This window comes from Diceros bicornis, chromosome 13, assembly GCF_020826845.1.
Source record: "Diceros bicornis minor isolate mBicDic1 chromosome 13, mDicBic1.mat.cur, whole genome shotgun sequence".
NCBI classification, from domain to species: domain Eukaryota; kingdom Metazoa; phylum Chordata; class Mammalia; order Perissodactyla; family Rhinocerotidae; genus Diceros; species Diceros bicornis.
The window spans coordinates 17,108,933-17,134,035 of record NC_080752.1 but is presented as its reverse complement, the minus strand read 5'-3'; the positions used below and the strand labels follow the sequence as shown (position 1 = coordinate 17,134,035).

The 25,103-nt window shown below is 43.4% G+C and overlaps 1 protein-coding gene across 1 annotated transcript in view; it reads left to right on the top strand.

Annotated features, from left to right (window-relative positions):
• Nucleotides 1-23,957, top strand: part of USP24 (ubiquitin specific peptidase 24) — a 149,761-nt gene extending 125,804 nt beyond the window's left edge. Inside the window, exons 57-68 of the mRNA XM_058552517.1 lie at nucleotides 561-677; nucleotides 1,109-1,201; nucleotides 6,842-6,944; nucleotides 8,507-8,628; nucleotides 9,548-9,661; nucleotides 11,654-11,719; nucleotides 13,760-13,826; nucleotides 15,555-15,633; nucleotides 17,760-17,835; nucleotides 18,223-18,309; nucleotides 18,694-18,804; nucleotides 21,232-23,957. Of these exons, the coding sequence (XP_058408500.1) occupies nucleotides 561-677; nucleotides 1,109-1,201; nucleotides 6,842-6,944; nucleotides 8,507-8,628; nucleotides 9,548-9,661; nucleotides 11,654-11,719; nucleotides 13,760-13,826; nucleotides 15,555-15,633; nucleotides 17,760-17,835; nucleotides 18,223-18,309; nucleotides 18,694-18,804; nucleotides 21,232-21,294 (1,098 nt within the window). The 3' untranslated portion in view covers nucleotides 21,295-23,957. The remainder of the gene's footprint in view (nucleotides 1-560; nucleotides 678-1,108; nucleotides 1,202-6,841; nucleotides 6,945-8,506; nucleotides 8,629-9,547; nucleotides 9,662-11,653; nucleotides 11,720-13,759; nucleotides 13,827-15,554; nucleotides 15,634-17,759; nucleotides 17,836-18,222; nucleotides 18,310-18,693; nucleotides 18,805-21,231) is intronic.
• Nucleotides 23,958-25,103: the final 1,146 nt, after the last annotated feature.

The window sequence follows — 25,103 nt, the reverse complement described above, 5'->3', positions numbered from 1 at the left end:
AGATAAAATGTTTTTCAAAGCTTTCCATGAGGCGTCAGCGGGCTTTCAAGTAAGTTCTCAGTTGAGTCGACATTACCGTTGTCATTCTGTCAGGCTGTTGCTCTCCATTCGCTCCATTGGCTTGATTTCTAGCCCCTTTGCCTGTGTCTGTGTTTTTTATTCTTTGCATCTGTGGTTATGTGAAGAAGTAGCATAGTGGAGGGAGGGATTCAGAAATATGTTTCCCCTAAACCCCCTGCCTTTTTTAAGAGACAGAAAGAAATTGGCTCTGAAGAAAATGTGCCCATTAGGCGGTAGAACGATGCCCTTGAGTCTGAAAGCTAGGAATCAAAGCTAGGCTTTCCTTTTCATTGTTTCTGCAGTACCAGTCTTCCCCTGGAAGGTAAAAGTGATAATTCTGGTTTTGCTCTCCAAAGCATACATCCATCTGAATCTGAGACCGGATTGTATCAGTCAGACTTGCCTTTTGTTCTTATGATGATTTACTTCACATTAACCCTGTTACAGACGTCTGTCTTATATTCTTTTTCCTTATGTAATTTCATCTTTCCTCTAACCAGTTAAAAAGCCTTCATCAGTTACTGGAGGTACTACTTGCTCTGTTGGATAAAGATGTCCCAGAAAATTGTAAAAACTGTGCTCAGTACTTTTTCCTCTTCAACACTTTTGTACAAAAGGTAAATGATTTTTTTTGTAATATCTTTTCCTAATATAGCAGATTTATAATTTAAAGGAATTTTATATATGGAAAAAATTTAGACTGTATATATATATGATATGGTTTTATGAGTGTTTTTTCTTAAAAGATCTTAATTCATGGATTAAATTACTTGTGGGAATTCTGATACAGGTAGGTATAGTTACTCATTGATGGCAGTAGCAGTCTGCATTAAAGCTAGTGGGTCATTGCATGTTTGGTAGCCTTCGTGAAGCAGTGTGAGGCTGTTGGAACTCAAGAGTTTCTCAAATTAGATTTTTAACAAGTGCTTTCTATATGTAAATTATAGGATTTAAAAACAGTGACAAAACTTCTTATTTAACTCTCTTTTTAAAACAAATTTTTGTCTGGTTAGGAATATAATTTGTCATTTTCGATATCTTGTGACAGCAAGGGATCCGGGCTGGTGATCTTCTCCTGAGGCATTCAGCTCTGCGCCACATGATCAGCTTTCTCCTGGGGGCCAGTCGGCAGAACAGTCAGGTAATGCCTCTTTTCATGGCCCGCTGAAATGGCCGTGGCTTTCATAGCCACTTTGTTTCTCTTTGTAGGTGATAAATATTTTTAATTTGCTAAGAGTCCACAGTACTAGTACTGTGTAGACTTTAAAAATTCTTTGGAGTTCAATTATTTTTACAGCTTTCTTGTAGAATTTAGTCTAATAATAACCTGGAAATGACTAAGTAGAATATCAGTCAGAACGTGAAGTGCCAAGTGCCGTAGGAGGAAAGACGGGTTCCACCTGGGGGTTCTGAAGCCTTCCAGGGCGAGTGGCTTGGCTCCTCTGCCTGCTCTCGGGACTGTGAGCAAGTCTGCTTTGGTGGCGGTTGCTTGGTGGGATGCTGATAACAACGCCAGAACTCAGATATGCAGTGATCCATTCCACACTGAAAGATGTTACTGCAGATATAATACTTAGATTCAGAAAATGGAAGTTGCTTTGTAGTTAATAGGGTTTGATATATTGGATATGTCTGAAAATCACTCTCCTATTTAAAGTTCCTATATTGGTATGCTTCTCCCATCCATTATATTTCTTTTGTTTATAGATTTAAAATACACAAAATGTGAATATACAGTAATGATAATTACTATTTATAGAATGCCTGTTAGGTGCCATACAAACTGCTCACTTTGTATGCTATACCACTGATGCTCACAATTCAGTAAAATAAGTAGTTTCATCCCCATTCTCAGGCAAGAATTAAAGCACAGAGAAGTGAAATGACTCGTTCAAGGTCACAAAGCTAAAGCGTTGTGGAGCCAGGATGCAGACCCAGCTCTGGTTTCTTCCGTGTGTGAGGCACCGCGCTTGAGTGTCTGTCCTTCCTTTAGTGAGGGAGACAGACTCGCTGCTTAGGCCTCCTCCCAGCTTCCCGTCAGCCCACTGTGCTGCTCTGACTTCTTAGTGTTAAAAAAACAAACACGGAGGCCATAGCATGCTCTGTGTGTATTACGTTATGGTGATTTATATATATATATAATGGAGATTCATAATATATGTTATAATCATATTATTAAATTATGGAGATTGACAATATCGCACATGGAACATTCTCTAGGATAGACCATGTGTTGGGAAACAAAGCAAGCCTCAATAAATTTAGGAAGATTGAAATCATAACAAGCATCTTTTCAGACCATAAGGCTATGAAACTGGAAATGAACCATGAAAAAAAAACTGGGAAAGTGACAAAAATATGGAGATTAAACAACATGCTACTGAACAACCAATGGATCATTGATGAAATTAGAGGAGAAATCAAAAACTATCTGGAAACAAATGAAAATGATAATATGCCATATCAAACCATATGGTATGCAGCAAAAGCGGTCCTGAGAGGGAAACTCATAGCAATACAAGCCCACCTTAACAAACAAGAAAAAGCCCAAATAGGCAACCTTAAATTACACCTAACAGAACTAGAAAAAGAAGAACAAACAAAGCCCAAAGCCAGCAGAAGGAGAGAAATAATAAAAATCAGAGCAGAAATAAATGAAATTGAGACCAAAAAAACAGTAGAAAGGATTAATGAAACAAAGACTTGGTTCTTCGAGAAGATAAACAAAATCGACAAACCCTTAGCCAGGCTTACTAAGAAAAAAAAAGAAAAGGCTCAAGTAAATAAAATTAGAAATGAAAGAGGAGAAATTACAATGGATACCACGGAAATACAGAGGATTATAAGAGAATACTATGAGAAATTATATGCCAACAAGTTGGACAATCTAGAAGAAATGGATAAATTCTTAGATTCATACAACCTCCCAAAACTGAACCAAGAAGAAATGGAGAATCTGAATAGACCAATAACAAGTAAAGAGATTGAAATAGTAATCAAAAACCTTCCAAAAAATAAAAGTCCAGGACCAGATGGCTTCTCTGGTGAATTTTACCAAACGTTCAAAGAAGATTTAATACCCATCCTTCTCAAACTATTCCAAAAAATAGAGGAAGATGGAACACTTCCTAAATCATTCTACGAGGCCAACATCACCCTGATACCAAAGCCAGACAAAGACAATACAAAGAAAGAAAATTACAGGCCAATATCACTGATGGACACTGATGCAAAAATCCTCAACAAAATATTGGCAAACCGAATACAACAATACATTAAAAAGATCATACACCACGATCAAGTGGGATTTATACCAGGGACGCAGGGATGGTTCAACATCCGCAAATCAATCAATGTGATACATCACATCAACAAAACAAAGAATAAAAACCAGATGATCATCTCAATAGACGCAGAGAAGGCATTTGACAAGATACAACATCCATTTATGATAAAAAGTCTCAACAAAATGGGAATAGAAGGAAAGTACCTCAACATAATAAAGGCTATTTATGACAAACCCACAGCCAACATCATACTCAACGGGGAAAGACTGAAAGCCATTCCTCTGAGAACAGGAATGAGGCAGGGCTCTCACCACTCCTGGTCAACACAGTACTGGAGGTTTTGGCCAGAGCAATTAGGCAAGAAAAAGGAATAAAAGGAATCCAAATAGGTAACGAAGAAGTGAAACTCTCACTATTTGCAGATGACGTGATTGTATATATAGAAAACCCTAAAGAATCTGTTGGAAAACTATTAGAAACAATCAACAACTACAGCAAAGTTGCAGGGTACAAAATCAATCTGCAAAAATCAGTTGCATTTCTGTATGCTAATAATGAACTAACAGAAAGAGAGCTCAAAAAGATAATACCATTTACAATTGCATCAAAAAGAATAAAATACCTAGGAATAAATCTTACCAAGGAGGTGAAGGACCTATACAATGAGAACTACAAGACATTATTGAAAGAAATCCATGATGACATAAAGAAATGGAAAGATATCCCATGCACGTGGATTGGAAGAATAAACATAGTTAAAATGTCTATATTACCTAAAGCAATCTAGAGATTCAATGCAATCCCAATCAGAATCCCAATGACATTCTTCACAGAAATAGAAAAAAGAATACTAAAATTTATATGGGGCAACAAAAGACCCTGAATAGCTAAAGAAATCCTAAGAAAAAAGAACAAAGCAGGAAGCATCAGAATCCCTGACTTCAAAACATACTACAAAGCAATAGTAATCAAAACAGCATGGTACTGGTACAAAAACAGACACACAGATCAATGGAATAGAATTGAAAGCCCAGAAATAAAACCACACATATACGGACAGCTAATTTTCGACAAAGGTGCTAAGAACATACAATGGAGAAAGGAAAGTCTCTTCAATAAATGGTGTTGGGAAAACTGGACAGCCACATGCAAAAGAATGAAAGGGGACCGTCTGCTATCGCCATTCACAAAAATTAACTCAAAATGGATCAAGGACCTGAAGGTGAGACCTGAAACTATAAAAAACTCATAGAAGAAAATATAGGCAACACACTATTTGACATTGGTTTTAAAGGAATCTTTTCAGATGACATGCCTACCCAGACTAGGGAAACTAAAGAAAAAATAAACAAGTGGGACTTTATCAGATTAAAGAGCTTTTATAAGACAAATGAAACCAGAATCAAGATGAACAGACAACCAACCAGCTGGGAGAGAATATTTGCAAAACATACATCTGACAAGGGGTTGATCTCCATAATATATAAAGAACTCACACAACTGAACAACAAAAAAACAAACAACCCAATCAAAAAATGGGCAAAGGAAATGAACAGACACTTCTCCAAAGAAGATATACAGATGGCCAAGAGGCACGTGAAAAGATGTTCAACATCACTAATCATCAGGGAAATGCAAATCAAAACAGCACTAAGATACCACCTCACGCCCGTTAGAATGGCTATAATCACCAAGACAAAAAACAACAAATGTTGGAGAGGATGTGGAGAAACAGGAACCCTCATACACAGCTGGTGGGAATGCAAACTGGTGCAGCCTCTATGGAAAACGGTATGGAGATTCCTCAAAGAATTAAAAATAGAGATGCCCTATGACCCAGCCATCCCACTACTGGGAATCTATCCAGTGAACCTGAAATCAACAATCCAAAGAGGCTTATGCACCCCTATGTTCATTGCAGCATTATTCACCATAGCCAAGAAGTGGAAGCAACCTAAGTGTCCCTTGACTGACGATTGGATTAAGAAAATGTGGTGTATATATATATACAATGGAATACTACTCAGCCATAAAAAAAGACAAAATCGTCCCATTTGCAACAACATGGATGGGCCTGGAGCGTATTATGTTAAGTGAAATAAGCCGGAAAGAGAAAGACAAACACTGTATGATCTCACTCATATGTGGAATATAAACCAACACATGGACAGAGAAAACGGTACTGTGGTTACCAGGGGCAGTGGGGGTGGGGGGTGGGCACAAGGGGTGAAGGGAGTCATATATATGGTGATGAACAAACAAAAATGCACAACCCAAAATTTCACAATGTTAAAAACCATTAAAACATCAATAAAAAATAAAAATAAAAAAAAACACAATGAGCTACCACTACACATACACCACCACGGTTAAAATCAAACCTCTGACGGCACCAAGCGTTGGTGGAGATGCGGAGCAACTGGAACTTTTATACACAGCTGGGAGTGCAAACTGTTTAATCCACTTGGAAACTCTTTGGTAGTATCTCCTAAAGGTGGACGTACACATACTCTATGACCCAACAATTCCGTGCTTAGGTATATACCCAACACAGATATGTTCATATGTTCACCAAAAGATGTACAAGATATCCAGAGCAGCATTTTTTGCCATATCATCAAATTGTAGACAACCCATTCCGCATCAGTAGTGGAATGGATAAATAAAATGGGTTATATGCTTTATAGTGGAATACTATACCGAAATAAAAATTAACTACAGCCACAAAAAAAAAAAAAAAAAAAACACGGAGGCCATAGCATGCTCTGTGTGTATTACATTATGGTGATTTATATATATATATAATGGAGATTCATAATATATGTTATAATAATCATATTATTAAATTATGGAGATTGACAATATCCATTTTTCACATCAAGCTCCTCTGTATCAGACTCCCTTAACAATGTTGGTTGATTTAAATTCACTGTCGTTTAAATAATATTTAATTTAATTAATATTGTGATATATATTTAATATTGTTTTGCACTTATGGAGCACATAACATTGAAAACATTTTCACTTTTAAAGCTTCATTTGGTCCTCACAACCACGAAGTGGACAGAACAGGCAAACAGGCAGGTTATCTCTGCCGTCCTACGAAGAGGTCAGGCACTGTTATAGTAGGGAACTCACCACGTCCACACAGCGCAGGGATGGTGGAGGAGGGCCAGGCCTCTAGGTCTCCAGCCTCCTGGGTTTTCCCCGTTATGCTGAGGCACAGGAAGATCACCTGGCACATGGTAGGCACTCAGTGCCTAAACTGAATATATGAACAGATTTGTTTTAGAATATGAGTTCATGTGTCTAAGGGGAAAAACACTTGTAAGCTAGTTTAAAACCTGTGACATTTTGTACTTTGACCTCTTTTACTATTAAACATTGAGAAAGAATTGTTGCCTAAAATGTCCTGAACCAGCACTTCCTTTCCCTTCCTTTTTGTGTTGTTTCTAACCGAACTCTAGCGTCCACTTTATTTTCTCTGACGACAGATCCGTCGATGGAGTTCAGCACAAGCGCGAGAATTCGGGAATCTGCACAACACGGTGGCGTTACTTGTTCTGCATTCAGACGTCTCTTCCCAAAGGAACGTTGGTAAGGTCTAACATACCTTTAATACCCTAGAAAGATGAAGATACACTGAATTTGTCAGGAACGCATGGAGAGTAATAATGTTGGCAATTAAATGGATATTACTTGTTTCTCATTTGGCTATCTCACATTTGAGGAGCACTTAACATTTTTTGTTTTAATTCATGTTAAACTTCACCTTATTTTACTAGTTTGTCACAAGAGAAAGTCAATCATTTATGGGGGGGAGCATATATAAGAATTAAAAAAAAACACTCTAAGATTAAAGGCTAATTCAGAGTTCATTCCTTACTGTAATTGGCACAACCGATCTGGTGGAAAAAAGAGCCAAGGTGTGGATTGGAGTCTCCTAGCTGTGTGAACTTGACCAAGCCACCTGACCTTTCTGATCCTCAATACAAAATGGAAATATTAAAAAACATAACTCCCCAAGTGTAATGAGGATTAATGAGACAAAATGTAAATTGTGTCATTGAAATGTATTTGAATGTAAGATGTAGTTGGTAGCATTTCCTATTCTGTCCTCCAGAACCAGTGGCTCAGTCCTCATTTAATATGGCTAAGGCACCAGCTGTCTAGATGATTATCCAGTATTCTAACCTATGTGTGTACTGTGTTTGTATACTGTTCCTAGTTCTTGTCATGACAGCACCAACAACAGTAACAATAATAATTCAACAAAGCCACTGAACAGTATTAGTGTTTTCTGTGGGCTGTGCCTTTCCATGGAGCTTTCCGTTCACTGTGTTTAGTCCCCACAGCAAACCTTTGAGGGATGTTATCCCTTCTGTAGATGAGGAAACCAGGACATAGAAAAGTTTGGTGACTTTCTCAAGCCTCACGCTAGTAAGGGGCAGAGCAGCCAGTATGTGAATGCAAGCCTCTGACCCAGAGGTTGTGCCGGGGTCTCCATGTCATGCAACTAGGGAGATCTGAAGGTGGGAAAGTACATAACAACCACAGCATCACTCTAATCTGGAAACGCTTACTGACTCTGAAGGGACCTTGGGGGAGTGCTCAGACGTTATGAAGTAGAGTGTACTTCCTAAACTCCGACTCATACATCTAGAAAGACAAAGCTACCTGATCCGTGAGTTCAGACAGGTTGTGAAAGAAAATGAGAATGTGAGTCCTCGTTTTTCTAGCAAATAGGGTAACCCCTTCCATGTGGGTTGATTTTGCTTAGCATAGGTGGTGTTGGCCGTTATTTGAGGACAGTTGTTTGAGCAACAAGTGTCTTGTCCAGTGTCTTCTCAGAGGCACTTTGGACATTTTTTTCATATACTATTTATATTTTTACTTCTTTGGAAGATCGTCTTGGGTGGGGATCACTAGGAGCCTAGAGATCTTAATAGTCGACCTACAACTTAGGCATACATGGAAAGAAGTAGGAAACGTCCTTTCCTGTCTCCGTGTCTGGCTTCCTCACTAGCCTGTGAGAGAACAGGTTGTAAGTCCTCAGCCACTGTGTGTGGGAATCTTGAGAGAATCGCTTTACCTTGTAGACATCTATGTCGTGAACTAATCTCAAGTGAGACAGGTTGTGTTTCTTTGGTCTCCCAAAGCTCCTGGTGTATTTAAACCACGGCCCCCGATCAGCGTTGCTCCCTCAAGCCCTCTGCTACCCCTCCACGAGGAAGTGGAAGCCTTGCTGTTCTTGTCTGAAGGGAAACCTTACCTGTTGGAGGTATGTACTTGTTGTTCTGAAGCCATTTTCCTTTTATTTAAGCATTTTCTCCTATTTGGTGGAAACACCTCTTGTTACTAGTTTTATTTTGCATGTTACTCTGATGAAGAAGAGTATTGTTAAGATAAGAAATGACTTTCAAATTAATTTTTCTTCCTATGTATATGTCAGAAAGAAATAATCAGTTAAGAGAATATTATTAGTACTCTCTGCAACCAAGAATTTGATCTCCAGGTCCAGCCCAGCTGATTACCCCTCCAGGTCCCAGGAGGAGGTCAATGGCACCTCACCAACACAGTTACTCAGTTTATTATCACAGGGTTTGGTTCCCCATCTCTTCTCTGTGTGCCTGGTCCTGGAATACTACAGCTCTGGAGCACACATGTTCCTTGACCCACAGGAGTATGGAGGGGCTGCCGCCCTCCTTTGTGGCGCACGCCCTGTGGCCCACGTGCAGTCAAAGCCCCATCCCCTTCCACCCAGAGTTAACCCCTCTGGAGAAGTTAGTCTTCCGATCCTTCTTCCATAACTTGATTCACATGTAGCTGAATCTATGAATAGTATAACAGACTTTTTTAATTACATCAGCAATGCTGTACTGTATAGCTCCTTTTTTTTTTTTTTAGCTTAACATTTTGTAATTTTTGGATCTTTTGGTGATTATTTTATTTTTTGGGCTGGGGGCATTTACCGTTCAAAATCTGATGAAAGTGACTCCTGAAAAAAAAGTGCACATTTGCACCGACTGTGCTCAATTTCAGACAGACTTAGGCACCCTGAAATCTTTCCTTAGACCTCCAGCAGTTAAGAAACCCTGTTTTGAGGCAATGTTGATGATCTTAAATCTGAGTCAATTTCAAAGTATTGACAATTAACTGGGACATAAGAAAAGTTTACTCCTCTTACACTCTGCCACTAGGTAATGTTTGCTCTGCGAGAGCTGCCAGGCTCACTGCTGGCGCTCATCGAGATGGTGGTGTACTGCTGTTTCTGTAACGAGCATTTCTCCTTCACCATGCTGCACTTCATTAAGGTAGGACCTCGGGTAAACTGGCGATGGCCTGAGAGCCTGCAGTTGAGACTCGAGGAAAGCAATCCTTTGCTCCCAGGCAGTATGCTGCTTTTAACCTTAATTGTTTTTCCTAATCATAAAAATGGTATACACTCTTTTAAAAAAAAATGAAGAATAAAATAAGAACTCAGAATCCCACCATTCACTGAAAATCACCATGAACATTCTCTTAGGTTTCCCTCTTATTTTCTATGCATGTATTTTAACATAATTGGGATTTTATTGTCTTGATTTTGTGGGTTTTTTTCACCTGACATTATGAATGTTTTTCCGTATCATTAACGTTATCAGTGAGTACACTTCATCCTCTCGTGTGCATAATTTACTTCACCGTTCCCCTCCTAGTGACACAGGTTTGCATGGGGTTCAGTCAACTATTAAGTATAATACTTTACAGTTAATAATCATGTCGTGGTGACCATTATTGTGTAAAATCATTTTCCAATTTCAGATTATTTCCCCTGGCAACATTTTAAAAATCAAAAGTAAGTTTTTCCCCCCTTCTGAAATAGTGATTTAGTTCATCATGGGGCTCGGATCAGTACAGTCGTTACTGCTGCTTCTTACGATGCACTGACTGGACGCCAAGCACTGTTCCAAGCACGTGACACGTTTAACTCACTTAATTCTCAAGTAGTCCTGTGAGGTAGATGCTATTATTATCACCATTTTACAGTTGAAGAAACTGAGGTACAGAGTAAATAACTTGCCCCCAGGGTCACACTGCTAGTAAGTGGCAGAGGGAGAATTTGAACACTGGCAGTCGTGCTCCAGGGCTGTGCTCTTAACCGTATTGTTGACTGCCTGTCTAGGGATTACTAGAAAAACCTTTAAGCTTACACATATAATTTTTATTAGTTTTTAATGTTTAATCTTTAACTACATGAATAATACATGACTGCATTCTTTTTGTGAAAAGTTAAAACATACAAATAAGGCCGAAGTCCACTTGGACCAACACTAACCAGGCTTGTCCCCTCTACCCTACCCCAGGGGCCAATATTGTCACGTGGGTATGTGTCCTTCCAGGCTCTTGCTGTGAATATACACCCTGTATATTTGAGTCTGCCCCTAGAATTTCCACCACACTTCTCACCTGCATCAAGATCTGTCCTAGTGACACATGTATGTCAACAAGTGGCAGGTGATTAGTGGGTTATTCTTCAGGCTCTTATTAAACAGTGTTTTGCCCTCAGCCTTTTCTATGCAGACCTATATCCGAGGTGGTCGAGTTCCTCTCTTTACTGGTCACTGGTTATATGACCTCAGGCAGTTTCCTCCTCTTTACGATGGGAGGGAATATAACTTGACTTCACAGATTGTCACGAGTCAGTGGGGTGTGACACGTGAAGTCTTACTTAGTACCAGGCCTGGCATCTTGGAGGTGCAGTGCTGTAATGCAGTGTCCTTCCCACTGTGTGTGTATGTGTGAGGTCGTCACAGTGCACAAAGGATGGGACGTTTCTGAAGCTTGCTTCCTTCACTCATTGTGTCTTGGCAGGTTCTTCTGTTTCATAAGCTGACTTTTCTTATATACTTCTCATAGCATACTTGTCTTAGATCACTCTTATTTGCATTCTCATAAGCAACACTAGCACATTCTGGAAAACAAAATAGGATATGTATAAATGAAATGTAACTATAAATTTGGGCCTGTTTGGTGACTTAAAATTCTCTCCTCTCCTTTCTGCCTGCCTCTCTTTCCTTCCTAATTTTGTAGTAAAGTATCACAGAGTGCTGCAGCTGGGAGGACTGTAGAGGTTGTTTGTTTCAGTCCCAAGATTTAGCATTTGGGGAAACTGGGGTTCAGAGAAGGGACTTAACTTACCCCAGTCAGCCAGCTTGTAGTAGATAGTTCTACTAGGGCTGGAATCCAGCACTGATGATTGCCACTCCAGCGTGCTTTCCACTGAAGACTTACTGGAATTTTTATGCTTTTAAAAAATATTTCAGAACCAACTAGAAACAGCTCCACCCCATGAGTTGAAGAATACGTTCCAACTGCTTCATGAGATATTGGTAAGTTGTAATGTTCTGACTCACTTGTGTTTAGTATTTATTAGTCAGCGTGTGTTTGTAAATGAAGCGCTGTGTGTCCTTGTGTTGTTTCTCCATTCGTTGAGTCTGCACTTTGTGAGTCCTTTTCAGATCAGTCATCTTTAGTGCCTTGCTGATTTAGAGTGAGCGGCAAGAACTCTACCCCAGAGGAGCTCACAGCTCAGTGAGGGGGCTGAACAGGTGCACAGCAGTGGCAGTGCAGAGAGCGGGGGCGTGAGCGTGGCCTGACCGTGGGTAGGGAGCTGTGCTGAGCACAAATACCGTCCTGTGTAAACCTCACAACAGCCGTCAGGTAAATTGCTGGCTCTACAGTTCATTCAAATCTAAGACGCCGTTGATTGTCTGTCTCCTACTAAAGCCCTGAAACTGAAGTGTAATCGCCTGTAGGATGCATCCCAATTTCAGAAATATGAAAAGCAGGAGGGAAATTTAGTTATAATTGGTGAAATACAGTCTTTCTAAAACCTGAAACTTAGAGAGATGGAATGATTTGCCCAAGGCCACCCTTTAATAAGTGACAGAGCCATGATCCGAGCCAAGCAGCTGGCTCTGGAGCCCCTGTCTTCCATCACACCCGTGGTGTGCTCGGTAAATTGTAAGGAAGTGATGTGGCTAGGAGGAGTGGGAACGGAGGAGGGCTTGGGGAAAGAAGCCCAAACCCGAGCGTGAAAGGCTTCAGGTACCTGAAAGGCATGCGGCCTTTTTCCTGCAGGCCAGCAGTTGCACCCTGGTGATCAAGTTCCACCTGTAAGCCTGTTGTATTTGCCCCAATTGGTTTTGTTTTGTTTTGTTTTTTAATTTCTTGATTCCAGTCTAATTTGAGAAATCAGGTAATGTGGCCGTTTTTGTCCCATCTGCTGAGCGCCGCAGTCGCCTAGAGCGATATCAGCATGCCCCCTCTGATGAGGCCAGTGGTCTCCAGTCCCCACTGTCATCACTACTCCTTACTGAGACCTCGCCCACGTAGCTCATTTCTTGGCATCGTAGACATTTAAATTTGCAACCTGTGCTGTCGGTGATGGGACACCGTGGAAGGGTTTTAAGCAGGAGAGTGATGTGACCTGATTTATGTCTCAGAAAGATTCCCCTGGCAGTTGTTTTGAAGGATGGACTAAAGAAGGAGGTGAGGTTGGAATTGGAAGACCATGTAGGAGTCTGTGGCAGTAATCTGAGTGTGGAATAACAAGGCATATACTGAGGAGAGACGGGCTAGATGGGGGCTAGTGACAGATCAAGAGGTGTTTCGGAAAGAGAATCAATAGAATTTGGTGGCTGGTTATGAGCTGATGAGAGACTAGCTGAGGGGCTCCTTAAAGAGAGGGAGGGACTGGGTTCCCTTTAGGTCCCTAAGACTTGATACAAGCCTCAGCGCAAGGTAGGCATTTAAGAAACACTTGAACAAGGAGACATCATGGACACCATTTATAAAAACCCCTCTTTCTGGTCCTTTGCCTCCTTTAGGTCCTAGTGCTTTTACAAACTTTGGGAGAGTTTGCTCCCCAGGAGTAGGGCCATGTGCTGTTCATCTGCACAACAGTAAACCATGTAGTTCACTGCGCTGTGCACAGTTCAGTGCCGGGCACGGAAATACCGTGCGAGTCAGACATGGACCCGGCCCTCTGTGGCGTAAACCTCCACAGCGACTTGTAGAGCCTGTGTTATAGCCAAACTCGGACACGTTTGTGGTAAACAGGTTAGACCGTAAGCCTCTTATCCTTGGGGTCATGAACTCCACGTCCTTGTGACCCGCAGAGAACTGTAGATGGAGTTGGTGAGAACACAGGAGATGAATGGATCTTCAAATGTTGCTTAATAGTTTTTCATCTTTAGTTTGAAATTTAAGATGTTGTTGAGATTTATGGCAATGACATGATATTTGTTTGTATTGGGTTTTGTTAAGTTAGAAACTGAATTAATCTCCTGAATTATTAAAAAAAGGCACAATGACGGTAATACAAGTTCCTTCTTTCATTGACCAGCCTTTGTTCCTTCCTCTCACAGGTCATTGAAGATCCCATACAAGTAGAGCGAGTCAAGTTTGTGTTTGAGACAGAAAATGGATTACTAGGCAAGTATGGCTGCCCTCATTAGGAAACGTCTGTAGGAAGGTGCGGATAGCCTATTGTTCTAGCCAGTCTCCTCCCTGCCAGGTCTGCCCCGCTGCCTGGCGGAGGTCAGTGAGGGATCCAGTACAAGTCTGCTTAGGGCCGTTGGGCTCCGTCATTCTGGTCAGAGGATCTTATCTCCCTGAACACTCTGCTACTCTTAGTAAGACGCAGCGTGGGGTCCTTTTACGGGGACAGGTACGGTTCAGAGGTGCTGTGACTTTTTTCGACAAGCTAACGGCCACGTTCTGATGCGGGAAATCTTTCATTCTACTCTGTAGCCATTGGGGAGGAAAAACCCAAAACCGCAGACTCAGGATGTTGTCAAGCTCATGAAATGTGATTGCTTTTTCACCTGTGGTATGAATGCACCCACATTTCTGCTGTCTACTCATAAAAGTTTTTTGGCAGAGTTTTGTTTTTCAGAAGGCGAAAGTGGATTTAGCCTTCTGGGTTAATGGGCTATTTTAGAAAAATGGGCTATTTTAATGGGCTATTTTTTAGAAAAAGTTTGGTTAAAAATAGTCTAATCAAGGGCCTACCCCGGTGGCCTAGTGGTTAGGTTCGCGTTCTCTGCTTCAGCGGCCTGGGGTTCATGGGTTCAGATGCTGGGCGCAGATCTACACACCGCTTTTGTGGCGGCGTCCCACATACAAAATAGAGGAAGATTGGGGGACCAGCATGGCGGCGCAGCGTTTAGTGGTTAAGTGCGCGTGCTCCGCTTCGGCGGCCCAGGGTTCGCAGGTTCGGATCCCGGATACGCACTGACGTGCCACTTGTCAAGCCATGCTGTGGCAGCGTCCCATGTAAAGTAGAGGAAGATGGGCTCGGATGTTAGCCCAGGGCCAATCTGCCTCAGCAAAAAGAGGAGGATTGGCATTGGATGTTAGCTCAGGGCTGATCTTCCTCACAGAAAAAAAAAAAATAGAGGAAGATTGGCATGGATGTTAGCTCAGCAACAATCTTCCTCAAGCAAAAAGAGGATTGGCAACAGATGTTAGCTCAGGGCCAATCTTCCTCACCCAAAAAAAAAAAGTAGTCTTATCGAACTCACACCATCCACCTGTATTTCCAGTTAATCTGAGTTATTTTAGATTTTGCTATGTATTAAGAGAAGATTTAGGACCTCATTTTATTGCAGAAAAGAGATTTAAGCTAAGTGGTTCTGTGACTACAACATTCTCTGCCGCCATTTTGGAACAGTGTGCTGTGTACAGAGTGGCGCCCTGCTCTTACAGACCGTACACTCCTCAAGAGCAGGAACCAAGTCTGTTTATCTTTAAATCCCCAAACACAGAGCAGCGTCTATTTGTTGAACTGAACTAAAACCATAAATTTCCATTTATCAAATTAAACTGTCATCACTACTCTTCTGTCAGTAGCGTAGTGGATGGAAAGGTTTGGAGGGCTCTAGTGAATAATCAGCCAGTGTAAATTTTAGTTCCTTTCAGTTCAGAAATCAAACTTGCAAACAACCACGTATGTTTCTTGAATATTATTTTAAAGTAGTGTTTCTACCTATTAGAATTTGGGGAATCCTGTTGAGTCAGCACCACCATGCTTTTAGTTAAGTTCCCTGTCTGCTTGTCAATACAGTTGGTTGTAAGTTTTTGGAACAGGAGAGCTGTTACTACTCAGACCCACTCTCAGTTTAGTGCTCTACTGTTCAGTGTCCTCTTCTCTTCCTGCAGCTCTCATGCACCACAGTAATCACGTGGACAGCAGTCGCTGCTACCAGTGTGTCAAGTTTCTTGTAACTCTTGCTCAAAAGTAAGTATTGACTCAATGCAGGGAGGAAATGGTTTTAGTTACAAGTCAAATAAAACCAGAAAAAAATCTGCCTTATTTTAGTACCTAGAGACTCTGACTCTATCAGGGCATGCTTGCTTAGACAGTACAGAAGCCTGTTCAGATGATTGCAAAGAGATGTGGAGGGAGTAATAGATCTCACAGAATCTAAGAAAAGAAAAGCCAAACCACCAGGCCTTATGCAGGAAGGGCAGGAATCAAGGCAGATTTAGAGACCTTCACTAGTTAGAAACCTTAATTTAGAAACCTCAAGGTTTAAGAGTACATGGACCTTCACTCGACATCTCTTTCATTAATGTCACTTCACTGCCAGCTCTTTCAGCTTCTAGGTCCCCACTTTCAAAATAGTCTCTCAAAGTCTCTCAAAGAGACAAAATCATGTCGCAGCTTCTTACACTGAGGAACCCAGGCACTGCTAAATGCTTTGCCTGTATTCATTCTCACTGAATCCTTGCAACAACTTTGTGAGGTTAGGTCCTGTCGGTAGCCCACGTCACAGGTGATTTAGGTGGCGTGCCTGTAGTCAGAGCTGCAACTTGAGCGCAGGCTGATTGACTGTAAGGCAAAAGTTCTTTTCTCCTTTTATTTAGTTGTGCTAAAATATACATAACATAAAATTTACCGTTTTAACCATTTTTAGGTGTACAATTCAGTGGCATTAAATACATTCACATTGTTGTGCAACCATCACCACCATCCATCTCCAGAACTTTTTTCATCTTGCAAAACTGAAACTCTGTCTCCATTAAACAATACCTCCCCATCCCTCCTCCCTCTTGCCCCTGACTACCACCATTCTACTTTCTGTCTCTATGAATTGGACTATTCTAGGGATCTCGTATAAGTGGAATCCTACAGTATTTGTCTTTTTGTGACTGGCTCATTTCACTTAGCATAATGTCCTCAAGGTTTATCCATGTTGTAGCATGTGTCAAAGTTTCCTTCCTTTTGTAAGGCTGAATAATATTCCGCTGTATTTATATTCCACATTTTGTTCATCCATCATCTGTCAGTAGACACTTGGAAAGCACAGGTTCTCAGTGTTAGAAGGAACCTTAGTGGTTTGCTACTTCAGCTCCCCTGTTTAGCACATGGGCAAAAGATCAGAGGGACTGCGTGATGACCCAAGGTTGTGAGCAGACAGCACTGCCGTCACTGAGTCTTGCCCCAAACCTTCTTTATAGCTTAATTTATTTAGCTCCAGATTTTTGCTGATTCTTAGGCGTGGGTATTGCCATCCTTGGACTTGTACCAAAATAAGAATGAGAAATCTGTTAGGCTTAATCTGCTGCATTTGAGTGTCCTACACAGATATAAATGAGAGAGCCCCACTGAAATGGTGCCTGCACATGCGTTTTCCAGATGACGTGGCCTTGTGGACACAGTTGACTATCATCCTGCCACCCTTGTGGGTCCACTAGTTAGGCTTGCTCTTAGCAGTATGTCTTCGTAAGTGCTTGCCTAAGAGCGGCATTTCCATGGAGCGTTGGGGCCATGTAGTCTGATGCTGGCAGACACAGTCCAGATACCAGTGACTTTATATGTACTTCCGTGTCCTTCACACGTCGGTTTTATACACACGTTAATGGCAATATCACCATCAGTACTATCTTCAGATACGAAGGACAGCTTTCTAGATGGGCAAGTAAAACTGGAGGGGCAGGGGGTGAAGGGGCCTCCAGGACCACACTTTCAAATTGTGTTTCCTATAATATCATTCTTTCTTATTCACATCACAAAAATTAAAGACAAGTTTGATTCTATCAAGAAGTCATTTATTAAATGTACAATTTATTATGCATTTTTTTGCTTTCTTTTATTTTTCATTTTGCAACTTTGAATTTTACTAGAACTGAGTAGATGAGTTAGGTGAGAGACTTGTCACAACATATTTACCTTTTACTGCCTTTTGAAGTTTAAACAGGTGAACATATCCAAACCAAAAAAAAACGTAAAAATTTAATAAAAGGACAACTGAACTTTAATGAACGTAGCATTAGTGTTTCAAAACAAAAAGCTACTGTAGATTAAACAGGTATATTTGCAAAGAAAGCCTTCGGCTAATAAAACTCTCCTCCAATCACCAGGTGTCCTGCTGCTAAAGAATACTTCAAGGAGAACTCCCACCACTGGAGCTGGGCTGTGCAGTGGCTGCAGAAGAAAGTAATCGCATCTTGAACTTTTCTAGCTATAACTTAGGAGTCAGTAACAGCACATCTTGTCAGGAAACATCTCTTAAACTTAATTTTGAGACTGACCTCAGAGTATTTTCAGACTTCAAACCTTTTTTATTACAGTTGATACCTATGTTTATGCATTAAATTTGTGTCTTAATACATGTGTCTTAACTTTATAGGTGAAAAAGTAGGTATTATATAAGAATAGTATTTACTATTACTGAGATCCTGAGGGTGGAAGTAAAATCCTCCAAGAGAGAACCTTAGGCACCACTTCAGATGCTTTTTATACTCTGATATCTAATGTTAGAGATTGTGGACTCACGTGTGCCTGTCTGTCATCTCTGATGGCACTTTTGACCTCTCATCTCAGATGTCAGAGCATTACTGGACACCGCAGAGTAATGTCTCTAACGAAACATCAACTGGAAAAACCTTTCAGCGGACGATCTCAGCTCAGGTGAGGGCTGTCTTTTGGTTTTGTGTGGCTTGAAATCCCTTAGGTGGGTTTTTTAGTGTGTTTCTCAGAAACTGCAGCCTCAGAGAAGAAAGAGATAGGTTGAAAATGAGAAAGAGTAGAAGAAACGATTGAATTTCTATGACAAGATAGCAGATTGGTGTACAGTTATGCAGATGATTTGCCTAGAAGAAAAGCAGTGCAGGTTGCTCAGTCGGGTCCCAGCATCCCGCAGAGGCTGACGGGTGCTCCGGCGGCTGCCACGGAGGCACCACCCTCAAGGTTCCCGGCGCCTCCAAAGGTCCAGTGAAGGGTGGTCTTCCTTGGTGGTTGCTGCTGCCACTGCACACCCCCTAACGTTTTCTTCTTGTGTTGCATCTCCCTCAGGACACGCTAGCATATGCCACAGCCTTGCTGAATGAGAAAGAGCAGTCAGGAAGCAGTAACGGGTCGGAGAGCAGCCCCGCAAATGAGAACGGAGAGAGGCACCTACAGCAGGTACCCCTGTACCCGTGTCCGCGTGTGAAGGGCAGGCCTGCTCTGAGGTTTTCCAAAAAGAATTTCCACAATCCAGAAAAAAAGAGATAACAGCTCTAGCCTCTGAATATCTCAGTTGCAGACACACTAACAATGCACTTACGAAGTAGAACAGTGTGAGTTAACAGTAGGATGAGTGCAAGGCGTTGAGGTGTCCACAGCTGGCTGTCGTAATCCACTTGGAGATGAAGCCAGGCCACAGGTGTCCCCATGCCAGCCTGTTGGCTTCATTTTCCCAGGTTACGAAACACCCCACCTTTGCTTTCCCCAGCCTTCCTGGAAACCTGGGCCCTGAAAGGAAGGCTTCGTGCTATTGAAACATACCTACTTGTCAGGGAGTTAAAGAATATTTTAAGCTTATTTAAAAAAAAAAAAAAATAAGGAACATTTTCTGTACTGATCACAATAATAGAAAAAGGAATTAGATATTTATTGAACATCTAATATGTGCAAAATAACAAAGCAGGTGTAAATGTGGTGTGTGCATTGTATCTTCCCTGTGGCCTGTGACCTTCCATGGGGCAGGCCCTGCAGCTCCATGGTACTCGGCACAGAGGCCTCATTAAATGCTCTCAGATCCTCATAACAACCTCGTGAGGCCACTATTACCCTGATTCTACAGGAGGGAAACTGAGGCTCAGCATAGTGGTGTGACTTAACCCAAAATCCCTCTCAGCAGTCTGCCTCGTCACCTGCTGTATTTGCAGAGAAAATAAAAGCTGTGGGACCAGGGCTCCAGCGGCTGCTGCAGCGTCTGCATCTCTCCTGCCCCCTCCCGGGCCTGCAGCTCCCCACACCACCCCATCTCGTCAGAAACCCGACATTCTGTCCTTCTCTCTCTCCCTCCCCTCCCCTCCCCCTCGCGTTGGCATCTTGACCCTCTCCCTCCCTGCAGACCCTTCCAGCAGTGTGTCACACCCTCAGTTCCCTCCCCTCCTTTAAAAACAACCTCTCTGCTTTGCTCTTTGCCCCGCCCTCGCCCTCTCTCCTCTTCACAGCCAGTCTTCTCCAAGGAATTGACGGCACTTGACTGTCTCCGCATTCTTCTCTCTCTCTCTTCAGCCTCCTCCAGCCTGGTTCCCTCCCTCCTCTCCAGCAGTTGGGTAACAAGGACCCACATTTTCCATGCTCTCAGTCGACCACTCAGCAGCTCCTGACACTACTGGCCACTCCCCCCCCTTGAAACACCCTCCCCGGGGGCTTCTGTGATGCCTCTCTCAACCCCTCTGGCTGTTCTTTCTCAGGCCCCTTTCCAGTTCAGCCTCTTCTGGGCCACCAGTAAGTGTTCCTCAACTCTCTGCTGTGTCCTCTTGCCCCTCGCTCACACCATGGCCTTGACGCTTCTAAGTACCAGACATGAGCCTCCAGCCCCTTCTTCCTGATGTCTCCACTTGATATGTCTCAAACTCAGCGCGCCCAGCTCCTCCTCACCAGCCCCCGAAGCTGGTCCTCCCTTGGTGTTCTTCACCTCGTGAATAGCACCCCCATGTACCAGGGTGTCAAGCCAGACACCTGGTGTCATCCTGTGTCATCAGTCTTCTCAGATTGACATTTTGAACATCTCTCATCTGTCTGCTCCGTCGTCATAAGCACCTTAGTCTCCTGGATCTCTGTAAGAGTCTCCTGCCTCCCCTCTTGCTTCTCTTTAGTTCATCTGCCTGAACCTTTCACTGGCTTTCCATTGCTCTTAGGATAAAGGCCAGAATCCTCAACACAGTCCTGCTTGATTTGGCCCCTGCGTGCCTCTCGCCTCTCATTTTCTGAGTTCTAGAAACTGCAGCCTTCTTTTAGTTTATCAGATATACTGTGTTCTTCCACCACAGGCTCCTCCCGCTCACCCCGTCTGACTCCCTGACAGCTAACACGTCACTCCTCAGACTCCCCGCTTCCCCGCCCCCCCCCCGCCTCCGCCGGCCCACCAGAGCAGGCCCAGGCACATGGCAGGCGCTCAGAACCATTCACTAGTGTACAGCCCAAAGGCCACACAGCAGGTGACAGGCAGAGCTCAGAGCCAGGATGACCCCGCACCGTCTGTGGCCACCTGGCACCTAGCACCTGCCTCCACCTCCACCATGTTGCCGTGCTCGCCCAGAGTGCTCCTGAGAGCTGCCTGCGCTGTTGCGTGGTGGCATGGTGACTTCAGGCAAGTCACTGGCTTGTTTCAATGATTAAATGAGAACGTAGAAATGAAAGTTTTGCAGCAGGAATTGTCAAATATAAGGTGTTATAGTTATGTTTTATTACCCTTTGATAGACATTAAATTTGTCATAAAGTTATCAAATGAGGACGTGTTTAAACTGCAGAACACAAATAAGTCAGTGGGTACAGAACACCTTCTTTTTCTAACTTGACTATGTCTGAATTTAACTTCCTTGTCTTTCTCAAAGGGTTCAGAATCACCCATGATGATTGGCGAGTTAAGAAGTGACCTTGACGATGTGGATCCCTAGAGGAACATGCCCAGCACATGATGAGGGGTCAGATCACAGCTCCGGGAGGCTCAGCACCTTTGTGAAATCAGAATCTCCTCCTTGAACCCTGTAGACAAGCCGGGAGGGTGGACTGGAGAGCCTGCCGTGACTCTGGAGGAGCGGTGTTTCTAAGGAAAGTGCCCCTCGGCCGCTGGAGAAGGTTGGGGAGCTGTTTGCCAGGGAGAGACTCCGGCCTGTGGATTAGCTGTCCTGGGACACAGTCCAGCTGGGGAGTAACATTCTTGTGGAGATTTTAGGAAGTGAAGCCGGTGGCAGACTGTTTGTTACATGAACATGCAGAAGTGAGTGAGGGCAAAGCTGTTGCTTTCTCTGTGATGCTACAGAGGAAATTCCTTTCGTTTTTATATTTAAAAAAAAAAAAAGCAAGCTGCCTATAGATGTGTGGGGGCAAATTTTTAATCTTGCAATAGCATTGGATAGGACTATCCCATTTAAAGTGATGTAAAGACGTGTGATAAAATTCCTTTACGTGGTACAATAGTAGTTGAGGAAGTCAGCTCACACAGACCTTTGTATTTAATATGTCTCCCTGTTTCTGTAGAACTTCAGATGGGTCTGGATGAGAGCCCTGGGCGTAAACTTGGACCTTGATGATATGTTACCAGGATCAAAAATTGGGAAATTATTAAGCTCTTTAAGGTATTTTTCTGATATAATTGAGACTGAAAAGAGCAATAAAAAAAAACTCTGTGCCCTCCAGAAGTACAGGGGCCTCCTTTGACATCAGTCACTGAGGAGGTTATGAGTTGTTTCCCAAGACAAATTTTAAAAACAGCAAAATAAAAAGCACTTTATAATTTGAGTTTGACTCCATAAAATCATCTTTTTAACGTGTGGAGACATATTGAATACACTGTAGTCTTAAATCATGTGATCTGCAATCATTTGCTTTTGCTTAAAACGTAGTTACTGAAGCCCTTGGGACTGGTTGTCTGTGAAGGTGGGTATGTGAGTTGGAGACGCTGCTTTGTGAGTTCCTAGTAACTTTAATGCAGGGAAGGAATTCGAGACTTTGTTTCTCCTCAACATGACTAATTAACACTGAAAAGACAAGACTGAGATTTATTTTCCCATAAATAACTAGAAAGCAATTGAACAACCATCCCCGTAGCTGTATGTCCCAAGTAGAACACCGTTCACTGACTTCAGGTGCGAGTCCAGCTCCTCTTTCTGTGGCAGGGGGAGGGGATATGCCAACGTATTTCATATATTTTGTACATTTTGTATTTTGAGTTGCTACCCACAGTTTCAGCCTTGTTTTGTCTTTAGTTAGGTGTTCTGCCTTATTTTCAATTCACCATGCACAGAACCAGGGGAGCCTTGGGAAGTGCCGGGTTGCCACTGTCGGCTGGAATTGCCAGGTCACAGCGGTGCGGCCGGCCCCATTGGCATTTTTGGTGGCTCTAAGGTTGTGCAGCATGTGACAGGACACCAGCCTCTTGTTGCTGTGCATTTCAGTCGCCCCGTCATTTCACTGTTGAACTGTTGAAGTTTCCGCACGGCAGGCTTCAGTTTGTAATGGTCTAACTTACCGCAGGCGAGCGAGGGCTTTGTCCAATACGCCAAGGAGGTGCGGGGGCCAGCATTTCAGAGCAGCACTGCGGCCTCAGAGAAATGGTCAGAGGCAGCTGGCAAATTTTATATGGTTCTGATGTTCTTGCAATTTTGAATGTGATGTTTTAAAATGCATTTTGAGTCCATGAATACTCCGTGTCATACTGTTTTCCCCACCCCACGCTCACCCTTCTCTCCACCCCCACCCTCACAGAACGGTTGTGTGGACTTGACATTGAAACGCTGGCGATGATACGTGTTGGGATATCATCGCTAGTGAGTGCACTCTCAGGAGCCTAATTCAGGAGTGAAGTCGCCACTTCTAGTCCCCTTATTTCCTATGGAAACAACGCCTTCCACGCCCCCAGCACCTGCGGTCCTCACCGTAAGCCTCATTCGATTGCCCGTCGCTCTTGTGTGTCACATGCTCTGGTTAATTGTGCCGACGTTCTCGCTGCAATGAACATCACTTTCCCTTTGCCAGTAAGCACTTGATTTCCAACGGCCGCAGTCTACGCACCTGCTGATGACTTTTTTTAAAGTAGTACAACAAAGTGACAATTATGACAGGCCTACCTTGGAAGAGTTGTCATTTTTACTGCCAATTTTTTGGATGAAGATGTTTTTATAAATCTTTCAAAGTGGTCTGCAAGTCACGTAGGCATTGCACGACTAACTCAGTGCTGTGTGTTCTCGAGAAGCTCTGTCGCGAGGCCCTCCCGAGGACGGCCAAGTGCCCGGAGAGGCGTTCTGGGAAAGAAGCACACGAGCCTCCCGACAGGCATCCTCACCTTGTCACTGCAGCTAGACAAACGGTAGGACCAGAGCAGCATGCCGCCCCGCCCGCCCGCCCGCCCTGCCAGCAGTGAGGGGTGTGCAGTTGCCTTGTGAGCTGGGAACGAGCAGACTGGAATTGTCCTCTGCTACCTCTTGTGTACAAAATCTTGTTTATAAAATTTCAAAAGGAAATAGATAAACTAGGGAACTATCTTAATTCTAAATGTGGTTCATGAGTGGCAGAGTTCTTAGCTTCTAAGAGTATAAAATAAATTTTTCAAAAATGTGGAGTTGGCGTCTCACCGACATTTTTCTGCATATAGCAAAAAGCAGCCGTGGGGGTGGGGGCGCCCTGGGCCGCGGCCTGATGCGAGATGGCGCTGTGGCTCCAGTCTGTGCTGCACACCGGCGGTGTGAACAAGCTCCACTCTCGGCGGCCTTGTGCTGTTCTTCCCTCTGGATGAGCTGACCGTTTTAGGATTCATTTGCAAAGCTTGGAAGACAATGCCAAATTCAGCTTGATGGCCTACAGATGTCTCCCCCGAGCTTTCAGGTCTCCCAGGTGGTCCCCAGCATAAATCGTGTCCCTGGTCAAGCTGGGCTTCTTGCTGGACCCCACGGGTCTCAGTCTCACCCCTGATGTCCTGCGTTTGTACACATGGGTCCCCTTTCCTGGGAGGTTTGCTGGTCTAGATCTTCCTCTTCCCGTGGCCCATGCCCATTGCCCCTGTGCAAGGTGACCACCTGTCAGTGTCTGCAGGAACCAAGTTGTCCCCTTCTCCAAGTCACAGCACTGCCAGGTGTGGGGATCTAACAGACTGACACTTGACTGCGCCATCTTGGGGGGGTGGGCCGTCTAGCATCGCTCGGCAGGTGAGGTGTGGTAGGCACAGGTACGTACACAGTCTTTTCTGGCATTTGGACATTAGCATCTGGCAGCTCTTGAACGCTTTCCATGACACTCAATTGTCAGAAAATAGAGTTGGGGAGGATTCTTGCCTTTGCAGTCAGATTCCCTTATCATTTATGAAATGGGCTGTTTAAAGAGAGGTCTTGCTAAAGACAGCTCTGCTCGCCAATCTCAGGGTGGGGCTGGGGGGGGCCGGCAGTGAATGCGATCGTTGTACTTTGCAAACGGGAAAGTTCTGAGCCTGTTCTTAATTTCAGATGATGAGAAATGATTATGGACATAGCACTGACCAATTACAGAAGCCTCGGGTACTCGTACAACCTTATTCCCTAAATGTTGACTCTGGGCCAGTACTGGGGAGAGGAGGACGAAAAGGACACAGGGCCCCTGACCTCAGGGGTGGACGTGGACGGCAGCATCTAGAACGCAGTAGGCACAGGGTACCAAGGAGGGGCCTCTGCCTGCCCGGGCACCTGGGAAGCCGTGGGGAGACACTGACCTGTCCTAGGACAGGCATTAGTCCTTC